A 23447-nucleotide genomic window follows, 5' to 3' on the forward strand; every position below is an offset into this window, starting at 1 on the left:
TTGGGGATCAGCCCAGCAGCTCCTGTGGACCCTAGCCAGGCTGAGGGATCGTGATGGATGGTCAGACTCACAGCCGCTGACGGACACACCATGACAGCGACGCACACAGCAGCACAGCACTGAGACACTCAGACACAACCGGTGACAGCATCACACACTGCCACAGCCCTGCAATACAGACAGCCACACTCACGGAAACAACTGGTCACTGAAACAGGCACAGACAGTGTCACACAGAGCCACTACCCCCTGGCACGCATAAGTGGGGGAACCCATCCTCCAAACACACACAGCAGCGCTGACCGGCACAGGCAGACCTGGAGACACACGCACACCCTCACCTGGGCGCTGCTGTCGGTGGCCTCTGCACATCCTCCCCACCCCCCACGGGGACACCCTCGCTCCTCCACACACTTGCGCGCACACACAGCCACGAACAAACACGCCTCGCATACCCCCAGCTCAGCTCTGGCAGCCCCGACTCCTGCAGCCTCCTTTGTGGGTGAGGAAGAACTCAGTCAACCTTGGATGGAGCTTCGGTGAAGCCAAGAGCTCAGAGAGGAAAGGGTCTGGCCTGGCGTGACTCTCACCAGCCCCTCCACCTGGCTGGGTGATGTCCCCCCGCCCGGGTCCTGGGGACCCTTGGCAGAACCATGGAGCAACTGACACCCCTTCCCCGGCCGGGGGACCCCGGAAACATGGAGCTGTGGGCACTGCCCGCCTGGCAGAGCTGGACTCCAGGCCAGGGGGGCGAACCTGGAGGTACATCCCCAAGCATTGCCGATACTCCGGCGGCTCTGCGTGTTGGAGAACTGAGGCCTGAGGAGAGCTCCGAGCCCGAGGGAGCCCGAAGCGCCGGGTCTGTGGGAGGCATCCAGCCTGAAAGAACAGAAACTGGGCTGCCCAGCCCCGGGCCGGGAGCACTGAGCTCTGGACTCAGCTGCCAGAGGCTGGAGGGCAAGGAGGTGGAGGCTTTCTCTAAGGTAAGGGCGCTGTGGACGGTTGGGGTCTGTGAGGTCGGGGATCTCACCATGCCCTCCAGCCTGGGCATGACACGTAACTTCACTGCCCACCTCTCTTCTCCGGGCCCATCTCTGTCTGTGGGTTTGTCTCTGTGGCTGCCTGTCCTCCCTTCTTTGGTCAGGAATCTCACTGGCTCCCGTTTTTTGCCATCCGTCTGTCCTTCTGACTCTGCCTTCTCTGTCTGCCTCTGGCCCTCCCCCTCCCCCCTCCATCTGTGAGTCTCCCTCTGACTGTCTGTTTGTCTATGTCTGTCCATCTCCTCTGCAAGTCTCTGTCCTTGGGGGCTGGAGGATACTGGGGGCATGTGGAGGTGTGTGATGGAATCAGAGTCCAGAGGAAGCAGATTCAGGGGAGGGGGCTCAGTGCTGGGCTGAGCCAGGGAGGACAAGTTTTTGGGTTGGTACGAGCAGTCTCCTGTAGAATATGGAGGGACCAGGACTTTGGGGGACTCAGGGGCCCTGAGGAGCCTGGAGGAGTGGGGATGGGAGCTCAAGCTGGCATTTCCCAAGAGGGGAAGATGGGCAGGGATGGGAAGAATTGAGGACTAGCAGACAGGGTCCCAGGGTTGGGGGACGCTAGTGTCGGCAGGCAGGACTAAACAACCCCTTCTCCTGGGTCTCCTGTGCTCCCTCCGAAGGCCTGAACTGTGTGGGAGAACCTTCTCGTCTCCATGTCTCCTTGGTCTGTGGAGGGGGAATGCTTCCCTATGGAGGGCTCTGAGTTCCACAGGTAGGGTGGGTTCCTGAGTCGCTGTGCCCTGTCCTTTCCCACGCCAGGGCAAGCTGAAAATGGGCTTTGGGGACAGGCCCAATCTGGAGCTGCTGAGGGCCGTGGGGGAGCTGCAGCAGCGCTGTGCCATCCTTAAGGAGGAGAACCAGATGCTGGTGAGGCTTGGAAAGCGAGTCCTGGGTCCTGGCTGGCGCTGGGGGGAGGCAGACTCAGACACCCCGGGCCTCTGCCTCGGCGTCCTTCTCATCCCATGAGCGTCACTCCAAGTGGGAGCTCCATGGAGCTGACATGACCCCAGGACCCGGAGAGGGTGGACCCCTACCTAGAGCTGCCAAGGACTCTAGCCCAAGTCCCGGGCTGTTTAGGATTGGGTCTGGGGGGTGCTCCCCACATGCCCCAATTCTGGCTGACCCCTTGTCAGAGGAAGAGCAGCTTCCCCGAGACGGAGGAGAAGGTGCGGAGACTGAAGCGGAAGAACGCAGAGCTGGCGGTCATTGCCAAGCGCCTGGAGGAGAGAGCCCGGAAGCTGCAGGAGACCAACCTGCGGGTGGTGAGGCTGGGAAGCCACTGGATGGAGGCTGGGCGACCAGGGAAGAGGGGCGCCGGGGCTGGGCCGGAGGGTGTGAGGCTTGGGAGTCACGGACTCTTACCACCTCGGAAAGCAGGAGCCCAGGGGCTGAGGTGTAGGAAGGGCAAATGCCAGCCAGGCTAGGAGGCTGAGGGTTTCTGGAGCTACAGGAGGGAGGGAAGGGCTGGGCGGGGAGTTCCTGAGCGGGCTGGGAGCAGGATTCTGGATTACCACCTGCTGGTGCTGGCTACAGCCTCCCCCTGAGCTCATCTCTGGGTGCAGATCTGCTGGGGGCAGGGATGAAAGCCCATCACAGTGGCAGCCCTCAGTTAGCAGCATCCTTTGGGCCTAAACTAGGACGTGCGGTTAACCCTTTCACTCCTGCTTGAGGATTGCAGGGATTGGGTCAAAGGGAGGCTGTTGGTCTCCTGAGGGTAGATCCAGACCCAGGGTAGAAGCAGGAGGCCACACTTCTAGGTTCTCATCCTAGCCCCTCCTGTGAGAGGAGCTGAGGATTGGGGGACTGCCCCAGCCCTCAGATGACCGTCGGCCTTGCCCCTCCTCTGGCCAGGTGAGCGCTCCCATGCCCAGTCCAGGGGCCAGCTTGGAGTTGTGCCGGAAGGCCCTGGCCCGCCAGCGAGCCCGGGACCTCAGTGAGACAGCCAGTGCCCTGCTGGCCAAGGACAAGCAGATTGCTGCCTTGCAGCGGGAGTGCAGTGAGCTGCAGGCCAGGCTCACCCTGGCTGGCAAGGTGCGAGGAGGCCCTGGTCACCCCTTCCAGCTCAGCCCTACACAGGGCCGCCTGCTCGGCAGTGTGGGATGTGGACTGAGATGTTAATGAGATGCAAATAAAGCGAGAAGGTGGAGGCTGCTGGGGAGCAGGTTCCCCTGGCAACGGCCCAGGTGGCAGCGGGGAGAGAAGGAGCTTGAACCGAAGGGGGAGGAGCCATGAGTCCCAGACCCGGGAATTTCTGTGCTCCGGGCTTCAGGCTTCATGCCAGTGGGTCTGACTGTATGAATCCACACATATCTCACACTGGTGTGAAGAGATGTTCTCAAGGCATTTAGCACGGTGCCGGGTACGCCGTGAGTGCCCAGTAAACGAGTTCCTGGGAATATTTGCACACGGGCTAGCGGAAGCATGTGCTCTCTAAGCATGCATCTATGACCAGGCATGTATGCATGGGAGGGTGTGTACCTTCTCCCGCCCCGAAGCCCCTCCAGTCAGGCGGAGGGCGGGCTCTGCTGGGCATGGCGTGGGGCGGGCAGGGGTTAGGCCCGACTCCCTTCCTTGTCCCGCGACTCCAGGAGGGCCCCCAGTGGCTCCACGTGCGGGACTTCGACCGGCTGCTGCGGGAGTCCCAGCGGGAGGTGCTGCGGCTGCAGAGGCAGATCGCCTTGCGCAACCAGAGGGAGCCGCCCCCGCCGCCTCGGCCCCCAGGCCTGGCCGCCCCGGCCAGAGCAGGGGCGCCCGCCCCCGGGGCCCCGGGAGAGGTGAGCGTCGACGCATGGGCAGGTGTGTGGGTGTGCGGAGATGGGGGTGGGAGCGGCTCGGGGGATCTCCCCCTGCACCGCGCTCAGGGCCCCGACGACGCGGTGGTGGCGTGCGCACTGCAAGGGCTTGGGGGACTGTCCCCAGCTGGGAGCAGGGTCCTCTGCCCGGCCTCCCGGGGCTCGTACCTGCGCCGCGCCCGCCCCCGGAGGCTCGGGGTCCGCCCTCCGCAGGCCTGAGGCCCGCGGCCCGCCCCGCCGCCCCTGCCGTGCCGCCAGTGGTACGGCCCGGCTGCAAATCCCCGGTTGCCCTGGCAGCCACCCGGGGCCCAGCCCGCGCCGCCGCCTCCCGCCGCAGCCGCCGCAGCGCGGGGACGCCCCCTTCAGCGCCCGCCTGGTCCGTCAGGCCCGGCCCGGCTACTCGGGGGCGGCAGTGTGTCCGTCCCCAGCTCCAGGTACGGGCGACCCTCACTGGGCGCCGGGCTGAGGTGGCCCCTGGTCCGAGGGCTAGGGGCCCCGCTCCGGACCCCCAGGACTTAGAGGTCTGGCTCCTCTCCATCCTCTGTACTGGGCTGTACTTAGGTCCGCCTTCTTCCGGGAAGAGGGGAGGGAGAAGGGACCGCCTGACGACCAAGGCCTCAGGGCGTGGGATGCTTCTTGCTCAGGTTTTGCCCCTCTGCCTGGCCCAGAGAGGAAGATGCATCGCCCATCAAGACCTGTCCTCCGGAGTTTGCACGGATAACTGGGACGTGCAATAGGGTGGGCTTGGTGGAAGCTGCGAGGAGGGTCTGGCCAGGTCTGCAGGCTCTGGGCCAAGCCCAGATTCTGTGGATCCATAACCCTTAGCTCTGGGGACACCACATCCCTGGGGGCCCAGGCAGCCTCCTAGTTCTCTGCCAGTCGCTGAAGGACACCCAGGACAGTTATTGAGTGCAGAGCAGGGCCGGAAGCTAAAAAGGGAAAGCTTTGGCCTGGATAAGGGACCCATCTCCCAGGGCACGCACGGGTCTCAGGATCTCAAAGCACTGTGTCTGGAGGACACAGGGGTGCAGCCTCTGCTCTTCCACATCAGCTGGAGATGAGGGGATGTGGTGGGGGGGCAGACAGCACCCCTACTTCCCAGGCAGGGATCTCTTTGCTGACCGTGAGATGGGGTGGGAACCTCCCTCAGACAGGGGGGGCTGGGGGTAGGCTGCCCCGCGGCCCTCTTCTCAGGTGCCAGCCCTCTGCCCCTGGCCATTTCCAGGCCACGCCCCAGGAGGATGTGGAAAACCCACCCGTGGTCCTAGGGGAGCCAGAGAAATGGCAGAGGGTGCAGCAGCTGGTAAGTCCCAGGTCGAGGGCTGGAGGAGACCCATTCTGGGTGGATCTGCCTTCCCACATGAGGAGCTCCATTTGACCTCACAGGAATCAGAGCTCAGCAAGAAGCGGAAGAAATGCGAGAGCCTGGAGCAGGAAGCCCGGAAAAAGCAGAGGCGATGTGAGGAGCTGGTGAGCGCCCAGCCTGGAGGGCCTCCCGGGGGGGCCAGCTCCGCCCTTCCCTCTGGCCAGCCAGGTGGTGGGCTCCCCTCAGCTCTGCTTCCTTCCCTCCTGCCCAGAGAATGTGCTTTTCCCCCCCATCTGCTGGGCTCCCCTTTCCTGGCTGATGCAGGTTCCAGGTTGGGGAGAGCAGTGTCCTCTGTGTGGGGAGAGGAGGAAGCTGCGCGCTGGGACCCTCCCCAGAGGTCCTCTGGTCTCGCAGGAACTGCAGCTGAGGGAAGCCCAGAGTGAGAATGCCCGCCTCGCGGAGGAGAACTCTCGGCTCAGTGGGACAGCCACGGAGAAGGAGCAGGTAGCAGCTCTGCCCAGGTCCTGCTAGGCCCCCGGCCTCCAGGCAAAGGGCTGTCTCCCCCACCCACCGCCCCGGACTGGGCTAGATTAGGAAGCATATTCTTACCCCTGGTGAGCATGCTGGGGGTTGAGGCTCACACCCTGCACTCCCTGGCGCTGCCCGCTCTCCAGGTGGAATGGGAGAACGTGGAGCTGAGGGGCCAGCTCCTGGGAGTGACGCAGGAGAGGGACTCGGCCCTTCTCAAGAGCCGGGGCCTGCAGAGCAAGCTGGAGAGCCTGGAGCAGGTGCTGAAGGTGAGGGGCCTGTGCGGGGGTGGGGCGGGGGTGGGGGGGGCCTCGGTCCCTGGCACAGGGAGAAAGTGGGACAGTGGCACTCTGTGGGGCACTAGGGAGTAGACCGAGTCCTGGTGCCGCTGGCCCTTCCCTTCTCTAGCCTCAGTTTCCTTTTCGACAGAGAGTGTCTGGAACACACGGTGTCTGAGGCACCCTCATCTTCGATCTATAGGAACAGTAGAGCAGGGCTTGGGCCTTGACGCGGGCTCTTGCGTTTCAGCACATGCGGGAGGTGGCCCAGCGGAGGCAGCAGCTGGAGGCGGAACATGAGCTGGCTGGGCTTTGCCTGCAGGAGAAGCAGGAGGAGGTCCGGAGGCTGCAGCAGGTGGGCGCAGGGTTGGGGGGGTCGGAGTGGGGGAAGGGTGGTAGGTTGCCGGACCCCCAGCTTTACCGTCACTCATCCAGTGGGTATTTACTGAGAACCCATTGTGTGCCAGGCACTGTGCCGGGCACTGGAGGGACCGGGAGGGGGCAAAGGTCAGGTCCCTGACGGATCAGCGAGTAAACAGATCCAGGAGTGAGATGACCCCGGTCATGGACAAGCGAGGTGGGGGAAGTGACCAGGGTGATGTGACACAGAGTGGCTGGGGTGGGGGGGAGTGGCCTCTTTAGAGAGCTCTGCAAGGAAGGCCTCTAATACCTCAGGGGCCGGAAGGAGCCAGAGGATGTGCACTCCAGGGAAGGGGAATAGAAGTGCCAAAGCCCTGCGGCAGGAAGGAGCTCGGGGGTGCAGACCAGTGCGGCTAGAATGTAGTAGGATGGACAGAACAGCCGGAGTGGGCAAGAGCCAGGTCACATCAGGCCTCAAAGGTCACGGGAAGGGTTTGGATATTTCGCTCTCTGAGTAGTTAGAAGCTGTTGAAAGGTCCTGAGCAGGGGAGTGGCGTGATCTGATTCATCATTTTAGAAGATCGCGCTGGCAGCACTGCGGAGGATGGACGCGGGAGCGGGCACGGAAGCAGGGTGGTCAGGTGTCGGGTGGCTGCAGGGGTCCAGGCGGGAGAGGATGGCTGTGTGGATTAGGGTGTAGGCAACACAGATGGAAAGAAGTGGATAGATTTGAAATATTATTTGGGCATAGAACTGACAGGATTCACCATGGGATTCCAGTTGAGTGCCCGTTCTTTCACCCGTTTGCTGACGAAATGGAGGGTGAGGCTTTTCACTCTCCAGGAGTGAGGGATGAAGGGCCTCAGATTTGAGAGGTAGGGAATCCTGAGTTCTGTTTTGGCCAACTTTGGGTTGTGTGTTAAACACTCAAGTGGAGATGTCCGTAGACAGCTGGGTTTATGAGTCTCGAGTCCTGGGGACGCGGGTCTTGGAGACAGGTTTTGCAGTATTCAGTGTGTCTAGTCGGGTGACTAGAGGGGACCCTTTGGGAGAGAGTAAAAGCAGGCCCAGCACTGTGCCCTGCGGCGCCCTAACACTCCGGAGGGGTAGAAGATGAGCCGGCAGGAGAGGCTGAGGAAGAGCTTCAAGAGAGACAGGAGGGAAACCCTGAGGCAGGAGGTCCTGGGAAGAGAGAAGCAGTCTGAGGCCCCTCTCGACCCCGTTGCCTTCTGACTCCATTCCGGGTGGGAGTCAGAGGGAGGAACCCTCAGCCCCTTCCCAGCCTGCTTCCCTCTCCCTCCCCCATCCTCTCGCCTCCTCCCCTTTCTTCTCTCCCTTCACCCTCCCTACCCTCCTCCCTTCCATCACACTCTATCCCACCCCCATTCCTTATCCTTCTCCTCTATCGTTTTGCCTCCTCCCACCTGTAGGCCCAGGCAGAAGCCCAGAGGGAACACGAAGGGGCCGTGCAGCTGCTGGAGGTGGGTCCCTGGGGGTGGCCATTAGCTCTGCCCGCTTGGCTGGAGAGGTTCAGAGAGCGCTGGAATGGGTGGCGTGAGTGTGTGGGGAGTGGGCTCCCAGGAAGGGCCGCTAAGTGCTCTGGGGCCTGGGGGGATCCCCTTCCCCTTTGGCCCTGCAATATCCTTCCATTCAGCAATTGCTTGGTCAGTCTAGGGAGCTGACTGGGCGGGGTCCGCTAGGGTCCCTCTTTCCTTCCCTCCCTCTCTGGGCAGTGACCTACAGGGTAAGGGTTCTAACCTTTCCTCTGTGCTTTCCTCTCCTGCCACAGTCCACCCTGGATTCCATGCAGGTACGTCCTCCTGATTCCCCACCTCCCTGCGGGGGGCCTCCCCAACACCACTCCAGGCTGGCCGAGCTGCGTTTCCTCTCTTAGGTCTAAGTGGTTCCAACCCTCATGTCCAACGACGGGGGTGCGACTGGTAGCAGACCTGAGACTCCGTAGGTGGGCTGGGATTCTCACAGGGCATGTGGGCCACCCCCTCGTCCCAGATCTGCCACTGTGCTTGGCAGACACAGGCCCTGCCCTCCTCTAAAACCTAGCCGCTGAGACCTTGAGGAAGTTGCTTGCCAGTGTAACCCATGATCTCCTTGACGGGGACTCTCCTGATCCCTGAGAAAAATTCCTGGGAATTGGCTCATTCCTGCCACAAAGATGCCCCTGGCTCCCGTGTGGGATCTCTCCGGGGACTTCTCTGAGGGCAGGGATTTGGGTCACTGACTGTGGCAGGGTGACAAGCCACGGAGCTGAGAAAACTGCTGAAGTGATACTGTGGTGGTGATGGGGGTAGGGCGACCCCTTCTGGCCGAGAAAGCGGCCGCAAGCAGGAAGTGCCGCCGCCTGGGGCGCGAGGCCTCGCTGCAAGAGGCAGGGCAGGGAGTGAGGCTGGCCCACAGCGCCCTGTCTTACCCTCAACTGTACAGTATTTGGGGCAGTGGGGCAGCCAGGCTGAGGGCTGGTGCCCAGGCCTAGGGGCCGGGCAGATGTGATGTGAAGCCTAGTGCGGGGCTGTGTGGAGATGGCACAGCTTGGGTCTGCCAGCTTTGGTGGGTCTTGTGGCTTATCGTGGGTCTTGGCCCAGGTCCGGGTTCGAGAGCTGGAGGAACAGTGCCGCAGCCAGACTGAGCGCTTCAGCCTCCTGGCGCAGGAGCTCCAGGCCTTCCGCCTGCACCCGGGCCCCTTGGATCTGCTCACCTCCGCCCTGGGCTACAGTACCCTTGGGGACCGCCCGCCACCCCCCTGCTGCTCCACCCCCCAGCCCTGCCGGGGGTCTGGCCCCAAAGGTAAGGTAGACCCCAGTGACATTAGCCTGGAATCCCCAGGTCTGGGGTTTTTTGTATAGAGCAGAACTCAGCGTCAGAGAAGGCTAGCAACTCACCCAAAATCACACAGCAAGTTAGAGCCAGGTCTGGCTTGAACCAGGCTCCAACGGGGAAAAAACAAGCCCGCGGGGAGCATCTCGGCCTGCTGCTCCTCCCCCTTCAACAAGATCTCTGTGGCCGTGGCTGGGAGGTGGGCACTAGGAGGCAGTAGCAGGCAGTATGGGCTGGTGAAGAGCCAGCTGGGCTTCAGTCGGATCTCGCGGTCCCAGCTCCACTCACTTAACGGTTCACGATGCTGGTAACGCTGTGCTCTGTGGGCCGTGAGTTCTGAGCTGTAAGACAGGAGCACCCAGCGCACCTCATCAAGCTGCTCTGAGGAGCCCATGAGATAATACATGTAAATCACCTCTACCTCCGCTTAGTAAGTTCCCCCCCACCCAGTATTTCCCTTCTTGTAAGGAAACTTGGCCGTGGAGGGCCTGAGCCCTAGATCTAAGAGGACCCTTGGTCCCTGGTCGCTCCTCAGGCCACAGACCCCAAGGCTACATGTCATCTTTTCTTTAGACCTTGACCTCCCGCCAGGCTCCCCAGGGCACTGCACCCCAAAGTCTTCCGAGCCTGCCCCTGCCACCCTTGCTGGGGGCCCCCGAAGGACGGCCAAGAAGGCAGAGTCTCTGTCCAACTCCTCTCGCTCCGAGTCCATCCACAACAGCCCCAAGTCATGCCCTACGCCCGAGGTCAGTGCTGGGGCGGGGCCTGGGGTCTGGCTCTGCCGTGGGGAAAGGGGGTGGGGAGGTGACCCAGGAGTTGGGTGGCCGCTGGCCTGTGTGGGGTCCCAAGTGGAGCCAGGACCCGGGAGGGAGGGGTCCGTGGATTCCTCCTGGTGGGCGGGGAGCTCAGGTAGGGCCCATCCCACCCTCCTGCAAGCCCTCCCTTGGGGCCACCCAGCCCCACCCTTCTGGGGCCCAGAGAGGCCCTAGAGTCCTGGGCTGGATGGAGGCAGGCACTTCGGCGCCGGGATCCACCTGGTGAGGCTGGTCCTGAGTGTCTGTGGCAGAAGCAGGCAGTCCTCTGTGGAGGAGCGCAGGTTCCGGGATTCAGGTCCCAGCTTTGTCTTAGGCAAGTCGCTGCCTCTTTCTGGGCTTCGGTTTCCTTGTCTGGATTTGGAACTAATAACCCTGCCTCGTGAGGCTGCTGTGAGGATTACGTGAAAAAATACAAGGGTGGTACCTCCCTCAGTGCCGGGCACACCGTAGACGCTTAACGTGTGGCCGCTGTTACCACTACCAAATTCTTTGGTATCACTCACAGCCCCTCCGATCACCTCATCCCTCTCTCTACCTTCCAAACCCCAGAAGGTGTGTGGGCCGGGAGGGTGGTCAGGAGCAGCCCTGCCGCCCCGGGTGGTTTCAGGGGCTAGAACCCAGCCGCGACCTCTACTGCCCCCTTGTGGAATGGAGCGGTGGTGCTGGCTTTGGATGCCCCGGTTTCCGCTCCCAGTACCCTGGTCATGGGGCCTTCTCAGCTCCTTCTGCCTCCTGGCCTCCAGCTCTACACCATCGGAGCGCTTGGCGGCGTTTTTACCTTAAGGAGACAGACTGTCATGGGACACCCTCTCCAGCCCCTCCCCCACCGGTGTGGCTGGCCCCCTTTCCGATGGGGAAAGTGGTCTTATTTACTGGGCTGGTGCAGAAAAGAGGCCAGGGCTCAGGGAGGGATCCAGTTTACCTCCCCCGCCCTCGTCCCTTGAGCCAGGGCATCTGGACTCCACCAGGCCCTGCCGGCTCAGGTGCTGAGTTAGAAAACATCGGGGCCCATCGCTGCCGGCCTTGCCCGGCATCTGCTCAGTTTCTCTTCTCAAAACGGTGGGTCCTCCTCTGCCTGCTTTGCCTTTGGCCCCTGGCTCCTGGAGGGGACTGGCCCTTTCTGTGTGTCCGCAGGTGGACACAGCCAGCGAGGTGGAGGAGCTGGAGGCAGACAGCGTCTCCCTGCCGCCAGCAGCCCCGGAGGGCAGCCGGGGAGGAGCCAGGATCCAGGTCTTCCTCGCTCGCTACAGGTGGGCCCTCACCCCTGCTCCCCATTTCCCCAGCACTTGGGCTGTAAGGGAGCGGGGGGGGGGCGGGGGGGACGGTGAAGAGCGAGGCCTCTGGAGACAGCGGGGGTGGGGCAGGGACCCCAGCGGGACATGTCCTCTTAGCCTCGTTGGGTGCAGTGGGTGCTCCACGTGGTCAAAGGGGGACAACCAAGTCTCCGTAGAGGCCGAGTGCACTGGGGGAGAGGACACAGGACACGGAGACAGAACGTCAGTCGCTGTCCTCCGCCTCCCAACAGCTACAACCCCTTCGAGGGCCCCAATGAGAACCCAGAGGCAGAGCTTCCGCTTACCGCTGGCGAGTACATCTACATCTATGGCAACATGGACGAGGATGGCTTCTTTGAAGGTAGGAAGGTAGTGGGGTCATTCTGTCCATTCGCCTGCTTTTAAGCTCCTCTTCCCGAAGACCTCCACCCATCTGTATCCTCTCAGCCCACTGTAACTTCTCAGGCTCAGCTGAAAGGCATCCAGAGTCCCGGCAGCTCGCGGGGAAAGGGAAAGGAAGGGCCGTGGGAGCAGCTGGTCTGACTCCAGACCTGCCCAGAGCAAGACAGGGCCTACGACGGTCCAGGTGGTGGACAGAATGCCACAGGGAACTTCGGCTAAGTTCATTCTTGTGCTGGCAGACAGGGCATGGCAGTGCTTAGCACTAGTGACCTCGAGGTCAGGCATGGGGCATAGATCTGCTGCTGTGCCCCAAGCAGTGTGGGGAGGAGGAATCAGGGTCCAGAGCCCAGGAAAGGGTGCTAACAAGCGGTTAGCAGTTGTCAGGGCCCCGGCAGGGCGTGAGCTTCAGGGCAGTTCTACAGTGCCCGTGGGATGGGGCAACCGCGGCGGATGCCCCATTACTGAGACTGGGCAACAGGGCGGGGCCTGCAGAAGAAATAGCCTGGGAGACTCCGCACGGTGGCCCTGGCCAGGCACCAGGCTGCGTCCTTCCGCAGTAGGGAGGATGGCACTGTACGGAGACTGGGATGCGTCTGCACAGGGCAGGGTGAGAGCTGCAGCCGTGGGGATTTAGGAAAGCGGTTAGGTCTGGGCCTGTAACACGCAAAGCTTTCAGAGCCCACTCAGCCTCTCCTCCTTGGGCCCCACGCCTGCTGTTTGAGTAGGTGCTGGGAATGATGGTACACAGCTAAATTCTCTATAAGGATGGATAATGGAGAGCAGGATTAAATAGCTCCCGGGAAAACGCTTTTTTTAATTAAAAAAAAGTAAAAACACCAACACCGTTGTTTGGAGGGGGGCAGCTAAAACATAAATATTAACTAATTACTAGAATTTGAGCTATGCAGTTTGGGATAGATTGAAAGGCCTGTAGACAACTGGGTGTAGGATGCCCTATCCCTCCTCATACTTCGGCTAAGTGACTGCTTCATCTGTGTCTGGTGCCACCTGGGCTGCTCTCAGTGGCTCAAGCTTCAGGAGCACAAGACTGACTCTGGCCCAGGCTCCAGCACCAGCCTGTCAGGGCTGTGGATCCGCTTAGTTGGTTCCTACCGTTAATCTCACGCCCCATAGTGTTAGTGCTTATATTAATTTCCTAGGGCTTCTGTAACAAATTTCCACCAACTGGGTGGCTTAAAACAACAGAAATGTGTTCTCTCACAGTTCTGGAGGCCAGAAGTGTGAAATCAAGTTGTTGGCAGGGCCACACTCCCCCCTGGAGGCTCTAGGGGAGAGTCTGTTCCTTGTCTCTTTCAGTTTCTGGTGGGTCCAGGTGTTCCTTGCTTGTGGCCACATCGCTCCAGTGTCTGCATCTGTGGTCACATTTCCTCCTCTTCTCTCAGTGTCTCTCCCTATGTGTCTCTTATAAGGACACTTGTCATTGGATTTAGGACCCACCCAGATGGTCCGGGATGATCTCATCTCAAGCTCCTTAACTTAATTGCACTTGCAAAGACACTTTTCCCAAATATGGTCATATTCATAGGATCCAGGGTTTAGGATGTGGACATATTTTGGGGAGACCACCTTTCAACCCACTATATTGCTCACGTTATCTAATTTATTGAAAGTTCCTTTTGTTTCTTCTTCAAGTTTCTTACTTTTTGTTTTTCCCTCCTAGCATAAGTAGAGAGAGAGGGTGTTGGGGAACTAACGCGCCTTCCTGCAGCTCAGGCCTGCCTACACCCCCCAAACCCTGGCCCTCGCTCCCCCTTTCTCCCAATAAGGCACACCAGCCACCAGCTCATCTGTTCCCCAGGAATCTTTCTCCTTTTCCCAAATTAGCTGTGACGTGACAGACTGGGTGTCCAATTTCTTGTTTTTCTGATGTCCCACAAACAAAAAACAAATGCTTTATAATACTCTGTTGCCAAGTGTTCAGGGCAACTGGCACAGGGTAACAGAGCTTACCTTCCATCGCTGTCTGAACTGACTGCCAGTCGTACTCCCGCATCCAGGTCTGCTGTGGGTCTACAACCCCTTCTAGAACCCACAGGGGATTCTTTTCTCTGGCAGGTATGTCTTTTGTGTCTAAAGATTCCTTCCCTTACTCTGACCAGATGGGCGTCCCTCTCCCTTTGAGGATGTCTGTTTCCCACACAGGGAAGTTGAGGGGCAGCCCCCCCCCCGCCCCACTCCTCAGGCCTGTGTAAAACGACAGTTTTCAAACATATGGAAAAGTTAAATAGTTCAGTGAATGCCTGTGTACCCACCACCTAGATTCAACTTGTTAACATTTTGCCGTAATTGCCTTTTCCGTATGTAGGTTAAAAAGATGATTGAAAAGCAAGCCGTAGACAGATGGCATTTTACCCAGACATACTTCAACATGCACCTCCTTCTAAGGACATCCTTCTGCATCCTTGCAGCATCACCTGGGAGCTCGTTAGAAATGCAAAATCTCAGCCCCACCCAGACCCAGCTGAGTCAGAATCTGTATTTTAACAGATCTCCAGGTGATTCATATGCACGGTAAAATGTAAGATGTCTGTCCTATATAACTACAATACTGTTATCACACCACTGAGAATTAACAGGAACGCCCCAACCCAGATCTTGACTGCTCCTGTCTTTTAAAAAGCGGTGACAGGTAAATGAATCAGATGCTTAAGACCACCCACTGACCGTTGCTAAAATGCATTCATTGGACTGCTTTTTCTCTACCTCCTCTCTGTCTTCCCCTCCCCTGCCCTCCCGCCACCAGGGGAGCTCATGGATGGCCGAAGGGGCCTGGTCCCTTCCAATTTTGTAGAGCGTGTGTCCGACGACGACCTCCTGACCTCCCTGCCTCCAGAGCTGGCTGATCTGTCCCACAGCTCAGGCCCTGAACTCAGTTTCCTGAGTGGCGGTGCGGGCGGCAGCAGTAGCGGAGGCCAGAGCAGCGGGGGACGCAGCCAGCCCAGAACAGAGGAAGAGGCTGCAGGGGACGAGCTCAGGCTGAGCCCCTCGCCCGAGGGCCTGGGTGAGCCCCCTGCCGCGCCTCACCCCCGCTGTCTGGCTGTCCTCAAGCAGCTGGCCCACAGCGTGGTGCTGGCCTGGGAGCCGCCTCCCGAATGCGTGGAGCTGCGTGGCTACCATGTCTGTGTGAATGGGGAGCTGCGGCAGGCCCTGGGGCCCGGGGCGCCCCCCACGGCTGTGCTTGAGAATCTGGACCTGCAGACCGGGCCCCTCCGTGTCTCTGTTCAGGCCCTGACCAGCTGGGGCGGCTCTGACCCTCTGCGCTGTTGCTTGGTGCTAGGGGCCGGGGCTGGGGTGGCACCTAGCCAGCTGCGGGTCCATCGACTGACAGCCACGTCCGCTGAGATCACCTGGGCGCCCGGCAATAGCAACTTGGCCCATGCCATCTACCTCAATGGGGAAGAGTGCCCCTCTGCCTGCCCTAGCACCTACTGGGCCACCTTCTGCCACCTGCGGCCTGGTACACTCTATCAGGCCCGAGTGGAGGCTCAGCTCCCACCTCGAGGGTCCTGGGAACCAGGCTTGGAGAGGCCAGAGCAACGGGCTGCCACCCTGCAGTTCACCACACTCCCAGCAGGTAGGTGGGCTTGGGCGCCTGGTGTCTTTAACACCTGGGAGGTCAGGCCACGGATGGGTCCGAACGGGAGACTGTTGCTACTTGCGTTTTTAGAGAAATGGCAAAGTGGGCTGTTATGTCTGGCTGCATTATTGGGTCTTGTGCCCCCCTCCCCCTAGGCCCACCTGATGCCCCCCTGGATGTGCAGATTGAGCCAGGGCCCTCCCCGGGAATCTTGATCGTCAGCTGGCTCCCGGTAACAATTGATGCTGCTGGCACCTCCAACGGCGTCCGGGTCACAGGCTATGCCATTTATGCTGATGGGCAGAAGGTATGGCCTGGGGACTGCCCACCTGTACCCTGGGATCGAGATGTGGGTCTCTCCTCGCCATGCTCAGAGGCCTAGTCTCCCCAGCCTGGCACAGAGGCTGCCTGGCCCTGGCATTTGGGCACTAAGTAGCAGATTGGTTAAGAGCGTGGGCTCTGGTAGCAGGTGACTGGGATGCCACCACTGAAACCACGTGGCCGGGAGGCTTAGATGAGACGTGGCACGCCGAGGGCGCCGTGCCTGGCACGATGCTGGTCGCGGTGGCGGTCGCGGAGTCCTCACACCTGGCCACCTCAGCCGCCCTTTCCTGTGCTCCTTCCACCCTGCAGATCATGGAGGTGGCCTCCCCCACGGCAGGCAGTGTGCTGGTGGAGTTGTCGCAGCTGCAGCTGCTGCAGGCATGCCGCGCGGTGGCCGTGCGCACCATGTCGCCCCACGGCGAGTCGGCCGACTCCATCCCGGCTCCCGTCGCCCCTGCCCTGGCTGAGGCCTCCTCGCCAGCCAGGGTCTCCTGCCCCTCCCCGCGACTGGGCTCGGAGGCCAGACCGCCCCTCGCTCCAGCCTCCCCAGGGCCTGGAGACCCCAGCTCTCCCCTCCCGTGCCCCAACCCCCGTGGAACTCGAGAGCCCCCCGGGGGCTCCCCAGCAAGCTGTCCCGGAGAGACACCAAGAGGATCCTCAGAGGAGCCCCCAGTGCCTGGCTCTCAGGTACCCTGCTGGGGAGAAGGGGAGCAGGTAGAGACTGGGAGAAGGGTCTGGCGCTTGGGCCCTTCCTCAGTGCCTGCCATTCCAGGAGGAGGCTGGGACAGCTGAGCTGGGGGCCCCAGGAGACAGGAAGGCCAGTGAGCCAACCTTGGGAGAGCGAGTTCCTGGCCCTGCAGCTTCCTCCCTGGCCGAGGAGAAGGCTGAGTGGACTGCGGGAGAGGCCCGCCCGGCCCCTGGCTCCATCCAGGGAGCGCTGGCCCAGAGGCTGCCCTGTGCTGAGGCCTGCCGTGCAGGAGACACAGGGCCTGGGCTGAGGCCCAGGGCTGAGGTACGGGGTTGGGGACACTGGGCCACCTCAAGGAATCGAGGCCCCCCTCCCTGCCCTCTGCCAGCCCAGATCCGGCTGTCCTCTCTGCTTGTTCTCTGCTCTGCTCTGGCTCTGGTCTGTGCTGTATGTCTGACCAGCTCTTTGTCACTTGGTCTTCCAGGTTTCTTTCCATTTTGGCTGCCATCCTTCTTCTTCCCCACCCCCTGCTCTGCATACCCCCCGTATGGGGCATGACCCTGTCTCCCTCTGCCAAGGGACCCCTTTCATTCTGGCTGGGGCTGACCCTGCCAAAGCGCCCTCCCTCACCTCCCTGTTCTCCTCCTTTGTCTGGCCCCTTGCAGAGAGAGGACACGGCCGAGCTTGGGGTCCGTCTGGGGAGCGCCCTTGTGGACCATGGCCGCAACTCAGATCTGTCAGACATCCAAGAGGAGGAGGAGGCAGAGGCAGAGGAGTTGGGTGTCAAGACTTGCTCCTTCCCGAAGCAGGGTGCTGGCAACAGCCTCAGGGACAATGGGGCCAAGGTAACGGGGTGAGGAGGGACTGGTGGGCCCTAGACCTCGGGTTCTGGGGCCCTCTGCCCCACGTGTCAGCAGCGGCTCCAATGCCACCGAGTGCCAGCAACATTCTAGGTGTGTGGCCTGGGCCCTGTCCTGAGCAGCAGATAGGAAGTGGCTCAGGCTTGGCTTCTGCCCTCCTGGAAAGAAAGGGGAGAACGAGGCACTCTTTCTGTAACTTCTCCCCACTAAACCCACCAGACACAAGCGCCCTGGCCATCTGAGAGCTCGTGCTGGGAGCTTCCAAGGAGGGGACGGGAGGCCTCCCTGCTGTTACAGGCATGGCCTGTTCCCTGACGCTTCTGCCCCTCGGGATCCCAGCATCTGGGCAGCCCGTTCTTGGGTGTGCTCCCTAATTCTTCCTCTGGCTCTGCCCCGGACATGCTGTGTGGCTTTGGGCCAGCCTCTCTCTCTGGTCTTTCCTCTTGGAGGAAGCTGAGAGAGGGCTATGGGTTACCTGAAACCCCTGCCCTCATCTGAGGGCAAAGGTCACAACTCTGTCCTTTTCCCACGGACCTCTCTCCCCTGCCGCCCTCCTCCCCTACCCCCAGCCCCAGCCCGACCCCTTCTGTGAGACTGACAGCGACGAGGAGATCTTGGAGCAGATCCTGGAGCTGCCCCTCCAGCAGTTCTGCAGCAAGAAGCTCTTTAGCATCCCTGAGGAGGAGGAAGAAGAGGACGAAGAGGACGAGAGGAGGCCGGCGGCAGGCTCTTCTTCCCGGGACCCTGACCCGCCTGAGCCTGCATTCCTGGGGCTGGGCTGTGACAGCGGTCGGCCCCGAGGACCTGGCCTATGTCCTTTGTCTCCCGAGCCCTCCAGGGCTGGGGACCGCCTGGAGGACATGCCTGGACTGGTTGGTGGAAGCAGCTGGAGAAAAGGAAGTGGTTCCCCCGAGAAGCCCCCCAGCCGCAGGCGGTCCCCAGATCCCCGTGAACACTGCAGCCGACTCCTCGGCAGCGGCGGGTCCCAGGGCTCTGGACGACCAGGCCCCGCCCGGGAGAGGGGCGGCCCCCCCGTGGGCGAGGGCGCCAGGGCTGGACCGGAGGCTGGTGGGAGAGGGCGGCCGGCCCCTTCGAGGAGGTGCCCCCGTGGCCCAGCCCCAGAATCGGGCCTGGCCAGCTGCCTCTCCCCCACGTGCTTGGAAATCAGCATCGAATATGATTCTGAGGATGAGCAAGAGACGGGCGGCGGGGGCATCAGCGTCACCAGCTCCTGCTACCTCGGAGATGGGGAGGCGTGGGGTGCAGCACCCACGGGAAGGCCCAGGGGGCCTCCGAAGGCCAATTCAGGCCCCAACCCCTACCCACGCCTCCCGGCCTGGGAGAAAGGGGAGCCAGAGCGGAGAGGCCGCAGTGCCACTGGCAGAGCCAAGGAGTCACCCTCCCGGGTCCGTGCCCTCCCCCCTCCCTGGGCAGCCCCCTGCCTGCTGCCGCCTGGTGGCCCTGCTTGCTGCCCACCGGCCGCTCCCATTCCACGCTGCCGTCTCCATCAGCAGAGGTGGGGCTGGGCCTCCGGGCTCGCTCACCCGCCTCTTCCCACCCACATTCCACTGCTTTGCTGCTTCTGCCAGTCGGAACTGGGATGCACAGTATTCTGTGGCCATACGTCGCCAGTTGCCGCCCGCCGGCCCCCTGCCTTCGGGCCGGGGGCCCTTTCCTCTGCTTAGCTAGTTACATCTTCGGGACACTGACTGTGATGTCCGGCATCACCCAACCCTGACACCGAGAAGAGGCACTCCTCTCCCACGCTCCTCGGCCAACTCTCAGATCTAACCTTAGTCCCTCAAATGCACTCATCTACTAAGGTGGCCGGAGCTGGGCCTCCCCTCCTGCCCTTCCTCCCCACGTGGGGGTTTCTGATGCCTCCAGTGAGGTTGGGCCACGGCTCCAGGAGAGGAACGTGTGTCCCTGCTCTGCTGTGCCGCTTTCGCTGACGGGGCAGAGCTGGGGGAGCGCTTGCGGGGTCCCGCCCCTGCTGAGGTGCCCATCAGAGGGGCAGTGTGTCACTTCTGCCGTCTTGTTGCCCTCTCTTTGCAGGCAACAGAGACTGGGGAGCCCAGAGGGCAGGACGGCTCTGGGCGGAGGGGCCCCCAGCGGAGAGGGGGCCGGGCCCCCAGGCCAGGCTCCGCGGAGCTGGGTGAGCACCTGTGGGGGGCTGGACCAGGCTGAGGGGGCTTTCCTGCCCCCCTGGCCAGAGCTTATTGCCACCGCTCTCCCCAACAGCCCCTCCGAGGAGCCCTCCAGAAGAAGCACTGGCTTACCAGGACCTACCTGTCAGGGTCTTTGTGGCTCTGTTTGACTATGACCCCGTGTCGATGTCTCCCAACCCTGATGCCGGGGAAGAGGAGCTCCCCTTCCAGGAGGGCCAGATCCTGAAGGTGACTGACTCACCGTCTGGTCCTCCTTCCTCCCTCCTTTCCTGCACCGGGGGTACGATAGCCACGCGTGGGTGAGAACACAGCTTCTAGAGCCAGGTGATGTGGGGTTGGGTCCTGATTCTGCCACATCTAGCTGTGAAACGTTGAGGAGATTAGCTAGCTCCTCTGGGCCTCATTGGTGAAATGGGGATAATGTTAAGTGTCTACCTCGCAGGGTTGTTTGAGGATGAAATGATTCAGTACCCGTAGAGCCCTGAAACTGCCTGGCGCATAACACAATGTGATAGCTGCTGCTGTTAGCATTGTAACTTTTATTGTGCCTCCAAGTATTTATTGAAGGCTTTCGGCTGTTGCTCTGAGGTCAGGGGGATCTAGTCTGGGCTGGACTGGGGGGATGGATGGGCAGATAGTGGGTGACGACCACACGGAAAGGGCTATTTTCTGTTATCCCTCTGATCTGTGTTCTTGGCTATTTCCCCCATCTCCTGTTCCACAAAAGGTAGAGCACTCCTCTGCAGTCCCAAGTGTGGTGCTGTGAGCTCGGGGCCCCGGGTGCAGGGAGCAAGCTGAACTGGCCTCCTGACACAACGGGTCTTCTTCGCCTCCAGGTGTTTGGGGACAAGGATGCCGATGGCTTCTATCGGGGTGAAGGCGGGGGCCGGATGGGCTACATCCCGTGCAACATGGTGTCCGAGGTGACTGCGGACAGTCCTGCAGGGAGACAGCAGCTGCTCCAACGGGGCTATTTGTCCCCAGATGTTCTCGTTGAGGGTTCAGGTATGACCTGCTCCTGTCCCCCACCCACTTCCTGCCACCATGGTGCCAACTCCAACACCGCCCCCCACCCCCACCCCCAGAGCAGTTTGTATGTCTGGAGTGGCCGAGGTGCCTGCTTGGTCCAGGGTCTGGCAGAGCCACTGGGGCCCTCAGAGACTTGCCGCCTGGAATGGGGGTTCACTGCCGAGGGGACGGGCCCTGTATTTTGGATCCGGGAGGTGGGGGATGAGAGAGGAATGCCCGTAGACGCTCTAGTGCAGGAGCCCTGGTACAGCCCCGAGAGAAGATTGAAGCCACTGCCCATCTCCCTCCCTCGCCTCGGCTTCTCTCTGACATCTGCTTGCCTTTCTGGACCAGGGAACGGTCCCTTTGTCTACTCCACAGCTCGCACAGCTGGGCCTCCCCCCAAGCCCCGCCGCTCCAAGAAAGGTGGGTGAGACCCCCTTCTCCCTCGGGGGCCTGTGAGGACGGGAGGGTGGGGACACTACGTGGCTCCCTGGGGAGACACATGGGAGGTCTTGAGCAGGTTCAGGGAATTGGGCCAGACCTTCATCCCCAGCCACCCCTCCAGTGGGCAGCTTCATTCTAATGGAGATGGGGAGTGGTTTGCTGGGACCTCTGTTCCAGAAAGCACCCGACTATAAATTCTCTGCCAGCTGGAGCGAGTCCCATACCCTTTCTGGGCCTTAGTTCGCTACGGAAACCGAAGGGCTGGGCCGATGTGCTCTCCGGGCGTCCTCCTCCTGCATCCCTTGTGTGAGGCTGAGCATCCTGCCTGCCCTGCACCAGCACCCCCCCTCCCCCGCCCCCAAAGAAGAGGGATGTGAGGGGCGGGGCTCACAGTCATATTCTCTCCGCAGCTGAGTCGGAAGGCCCTGTCCAGCCCTGTGCAGTGGAGACTGGGCAGAGAGACGGGGCGGGGCAGGCCCTCCGACCTCTCCCCAGGGGCTACAACTAGCGGGCAGGTGGTGAATAGGCGTCAGCAGGCCTCCACTGCCAAGGATGGTAGGGGGGTGGGGGAGGGTCTAGAGAGAGTCCTGAGTGTTCTCCCCCTCCTCCTCCAGGCGCCCCCCAGCCGGTCTCCTCTACTGGCCTGAAAGCTCCCCGCTCCATGGTGGCTGCATTTGACTACAACCCCCGGGAGAGTTCCCCCAACATGGATGTGGAGGTGAGGACCCTCAGATAGAGCCCAGCCAAGCTGGGTGGTGGCAGGGCCTCCCCGGACTTGACACGTGCCTCTTGGTCTCTCCATAGGCAGAGCTGCCCTTCCGGGCAGGGGACGTCATCACTGTGTTCGGGGGCATGGACGATGATGGTTTCTACTATGTGAGAACATGGGGGTGGGGGGATGTGCCCAAGAGGGCTCTCCCAGAGCCAGGGAGGGGGATGAGCCAGGGTTCCTGATGGAAGCCCGGAGGAATGGACCAGGTAGCCTCCCATGATAGTGACATTGACTCCAGCCCGTCCCCCGGGCGCTTCAGGGTCAAGGGGTTGGGGGTGAGGCCTCTCCCGGTCTTAGTCTCAGCATCTCCTCCCCAGGGGGAACTGAATGGACAGCGGGGCCTGGTTCCATCCAACTTCTTGGAGGGCCCTGGGCCTGAGGCAGGCGGCTCAGACAGGGAGCCCGGGACACCCCAGGCCGAGGGGCAGGTCAGTGAGGACCTGGGCTCCTGGCTCAGCGGTTGGGTCTCTATGCTGCTGGTGTGGTTGGAGGGGGGCAGGGGAGGGCAGGATGGCGTCGTGCGAGGAGCACGGCCGGGCAGTGGTCCAGGTGCGCACTGCGCCCAGGGCGGGGCTGCGAGCTACCGCCAGAGGGAGCCCAGCCGGGGTGGCTCCCTCCCAGTGTGTGGCCCTCTGTGCAGTGGGGTGAGGCCGAGACCTTGATCCCCACCTGCCCACACCCCCGGCCAGTGCAGGTGAGGGGCCCTATGGAAAAGGACCCTAAGCCTCCCACACCTCTAGCTGTCATAGCCCCTGGTACAGGGACCCTCCCCACCCCACTGCTGCATCTCTCTGTCTCCCAGGTGCCTTTTAAAGCCAGACGCCCAGCAAGGCCCAGCTTCCTGGGTGGGTGGAGTACAATTAAGCTCCTGGGGCAGGGAGAGGGTGAGGAGGCCAGGCGCCAACCGGAAAGCCCTGGGTCTCCACGTGCAATCGTTCCAAAGGCAGGGGCTATGCAAAGCAGCACCTGCCCCTAAGACCTGGTGACCTGGGTGACCTGGTGACCGGGTGGAGAGCGTATGGTCTGGCTGTAACCCATCTCCTCTCTTTGTTCCCTGTTCTTCAGAGAACGAGGAGGAGAAGAATCCAGTGCTAGATGGAGATAGATATATGTAGAGAAAGCGACATGTAAGTGGGGACTGACTCCTTATGTCCATGTCACCCTCCTCCTCGTGTCACCACAATCAGACGGCGCTCCTTTGTCTCAGACACCAGAGCTGAACTAACAGGGGACAGAGCTCTTGCCGTGAGCCAGATTTGGGCCTAGGATCAGCCCCTCCCCTTGCCTTACTCTGGGCAATGCCAGCTGCCACAGGAATACATGTCACCCTAGGATGTAACGTCCCATATTAGCTGAGTGCTAGTGTTCTATAGCACATGTGGCTTATAGAATAGTATGTGACATTCCTAGGGCCCATCAGTATATTATGATACTATACGACTATGGTGTTATAATATTGTGATTATTCCTGGTGACAGAGGGATGACACTAACGCCGCCAGTAATAACAGTCTCCCCCACCACGGTCTCCTCTGTATCGCGACCTATTAGGGAATCAGATGCGTGATTTTATGTCCAACTCTCCATTTTCTCCGCTGGGGGGCATAAAAGGGGAGGCTTAAACAGTTGGAGTCCGTAGATAACCCCAGACCATTCATCTCTGGGGCTCAGAGACTCCCTCCATTTGTTTCCCCAGCAGCCCCTCCCTCCCTCCTGGGAGCCCTGGGAGGGGGTGGGAAGGGCCTACCCCCCTCCGCCCCACCCCGGCCAGCCATCAGCCCTGGCTAGTTGGCAAGACACTCTTCGACCTCTGGGTGCTAGCAGAGCTCTTCGTGGGCGGCCTTGCCACATCATCAGGGTCTTAGGTGAGGGCGGGCCCCAGGCTGGGCACCCAGCACCTACCAGCAGACTGCCAGGTGCTGGTGGAAGCGGGGCTTTGAGGAAGGGAGTGGGGGG

At 61.4% G+C, this 23447-nt stretch overlaps 1 protein-coding gene across 3 annotated transcripts; it reads left to right on the forward strand.

Annotated features, from left to right (window-relative positions):
• The first annotated feature begins 653 nt into the window (after positions 1-653).
• Positions 654-22587, forward strand: TSPOAP1 (TSPO associated protein 1). Of its 3 annotated transcripts, none has more exons than XM_065896531.1 (31): positions 654-983; positions 1800-1907; positions 2174-2302; positions 2892-3071; positions 3629-3814; positions 5058-5135; positions 5219-5302; positions 5553-5642; positions 5813-5935; positions 6195-6299; positions 7735-7785; positions 8094-8114; positions 8905-9106; positions 9710-9882; positions 11086-11201; positions 11477-11586; positions 14392-15222; positions 15381-15532; positions 15859-16236; positions 16322-16561; positions 16903-17082; positions 17667-18503; positions 19153-19252; positions 19339-19493; positions 20102-20270; positions 20628-20699; positions 21131-21162; positions 21313-21438; positions 21525-21596; positions 21810-21920; positions 22558-22587. In XM_065896531.1, exons 1-31 carry the CDS (start codon positions 654-656, stop codon positions 22585-22587), a joined length of 5571 nt encoding a protein of 1856 aa, XP_065752603.1. The 3 variants fall into 3 exon arrangements, with proteins under 3 accessions (XP_065752603.1, XP_065752604.1, XP_065752605.1); XM_065896532.1 differs by having other exon boundaries at positions 20655-20699; XM_065896533.1 differs by lacking the exon at positions 2892-3071.
• Positions 22588-23447: the final 860 nt, after the last annotated feature.

The sequence above is a fragment of the Phocoena phocoena genome, chromosome 19, assembly GCF_963924675.1.
Source record: "Phocoena phocoena chromosome 19, mPhoPho1.1, whole genome shotgun sequence".
Lineage (NCBI taxonomy): Eukaryota > Metazoa > Chordata > Mammalia > Artiodactyla > Phocoenidae > Phocoena > Phocoena phocoena.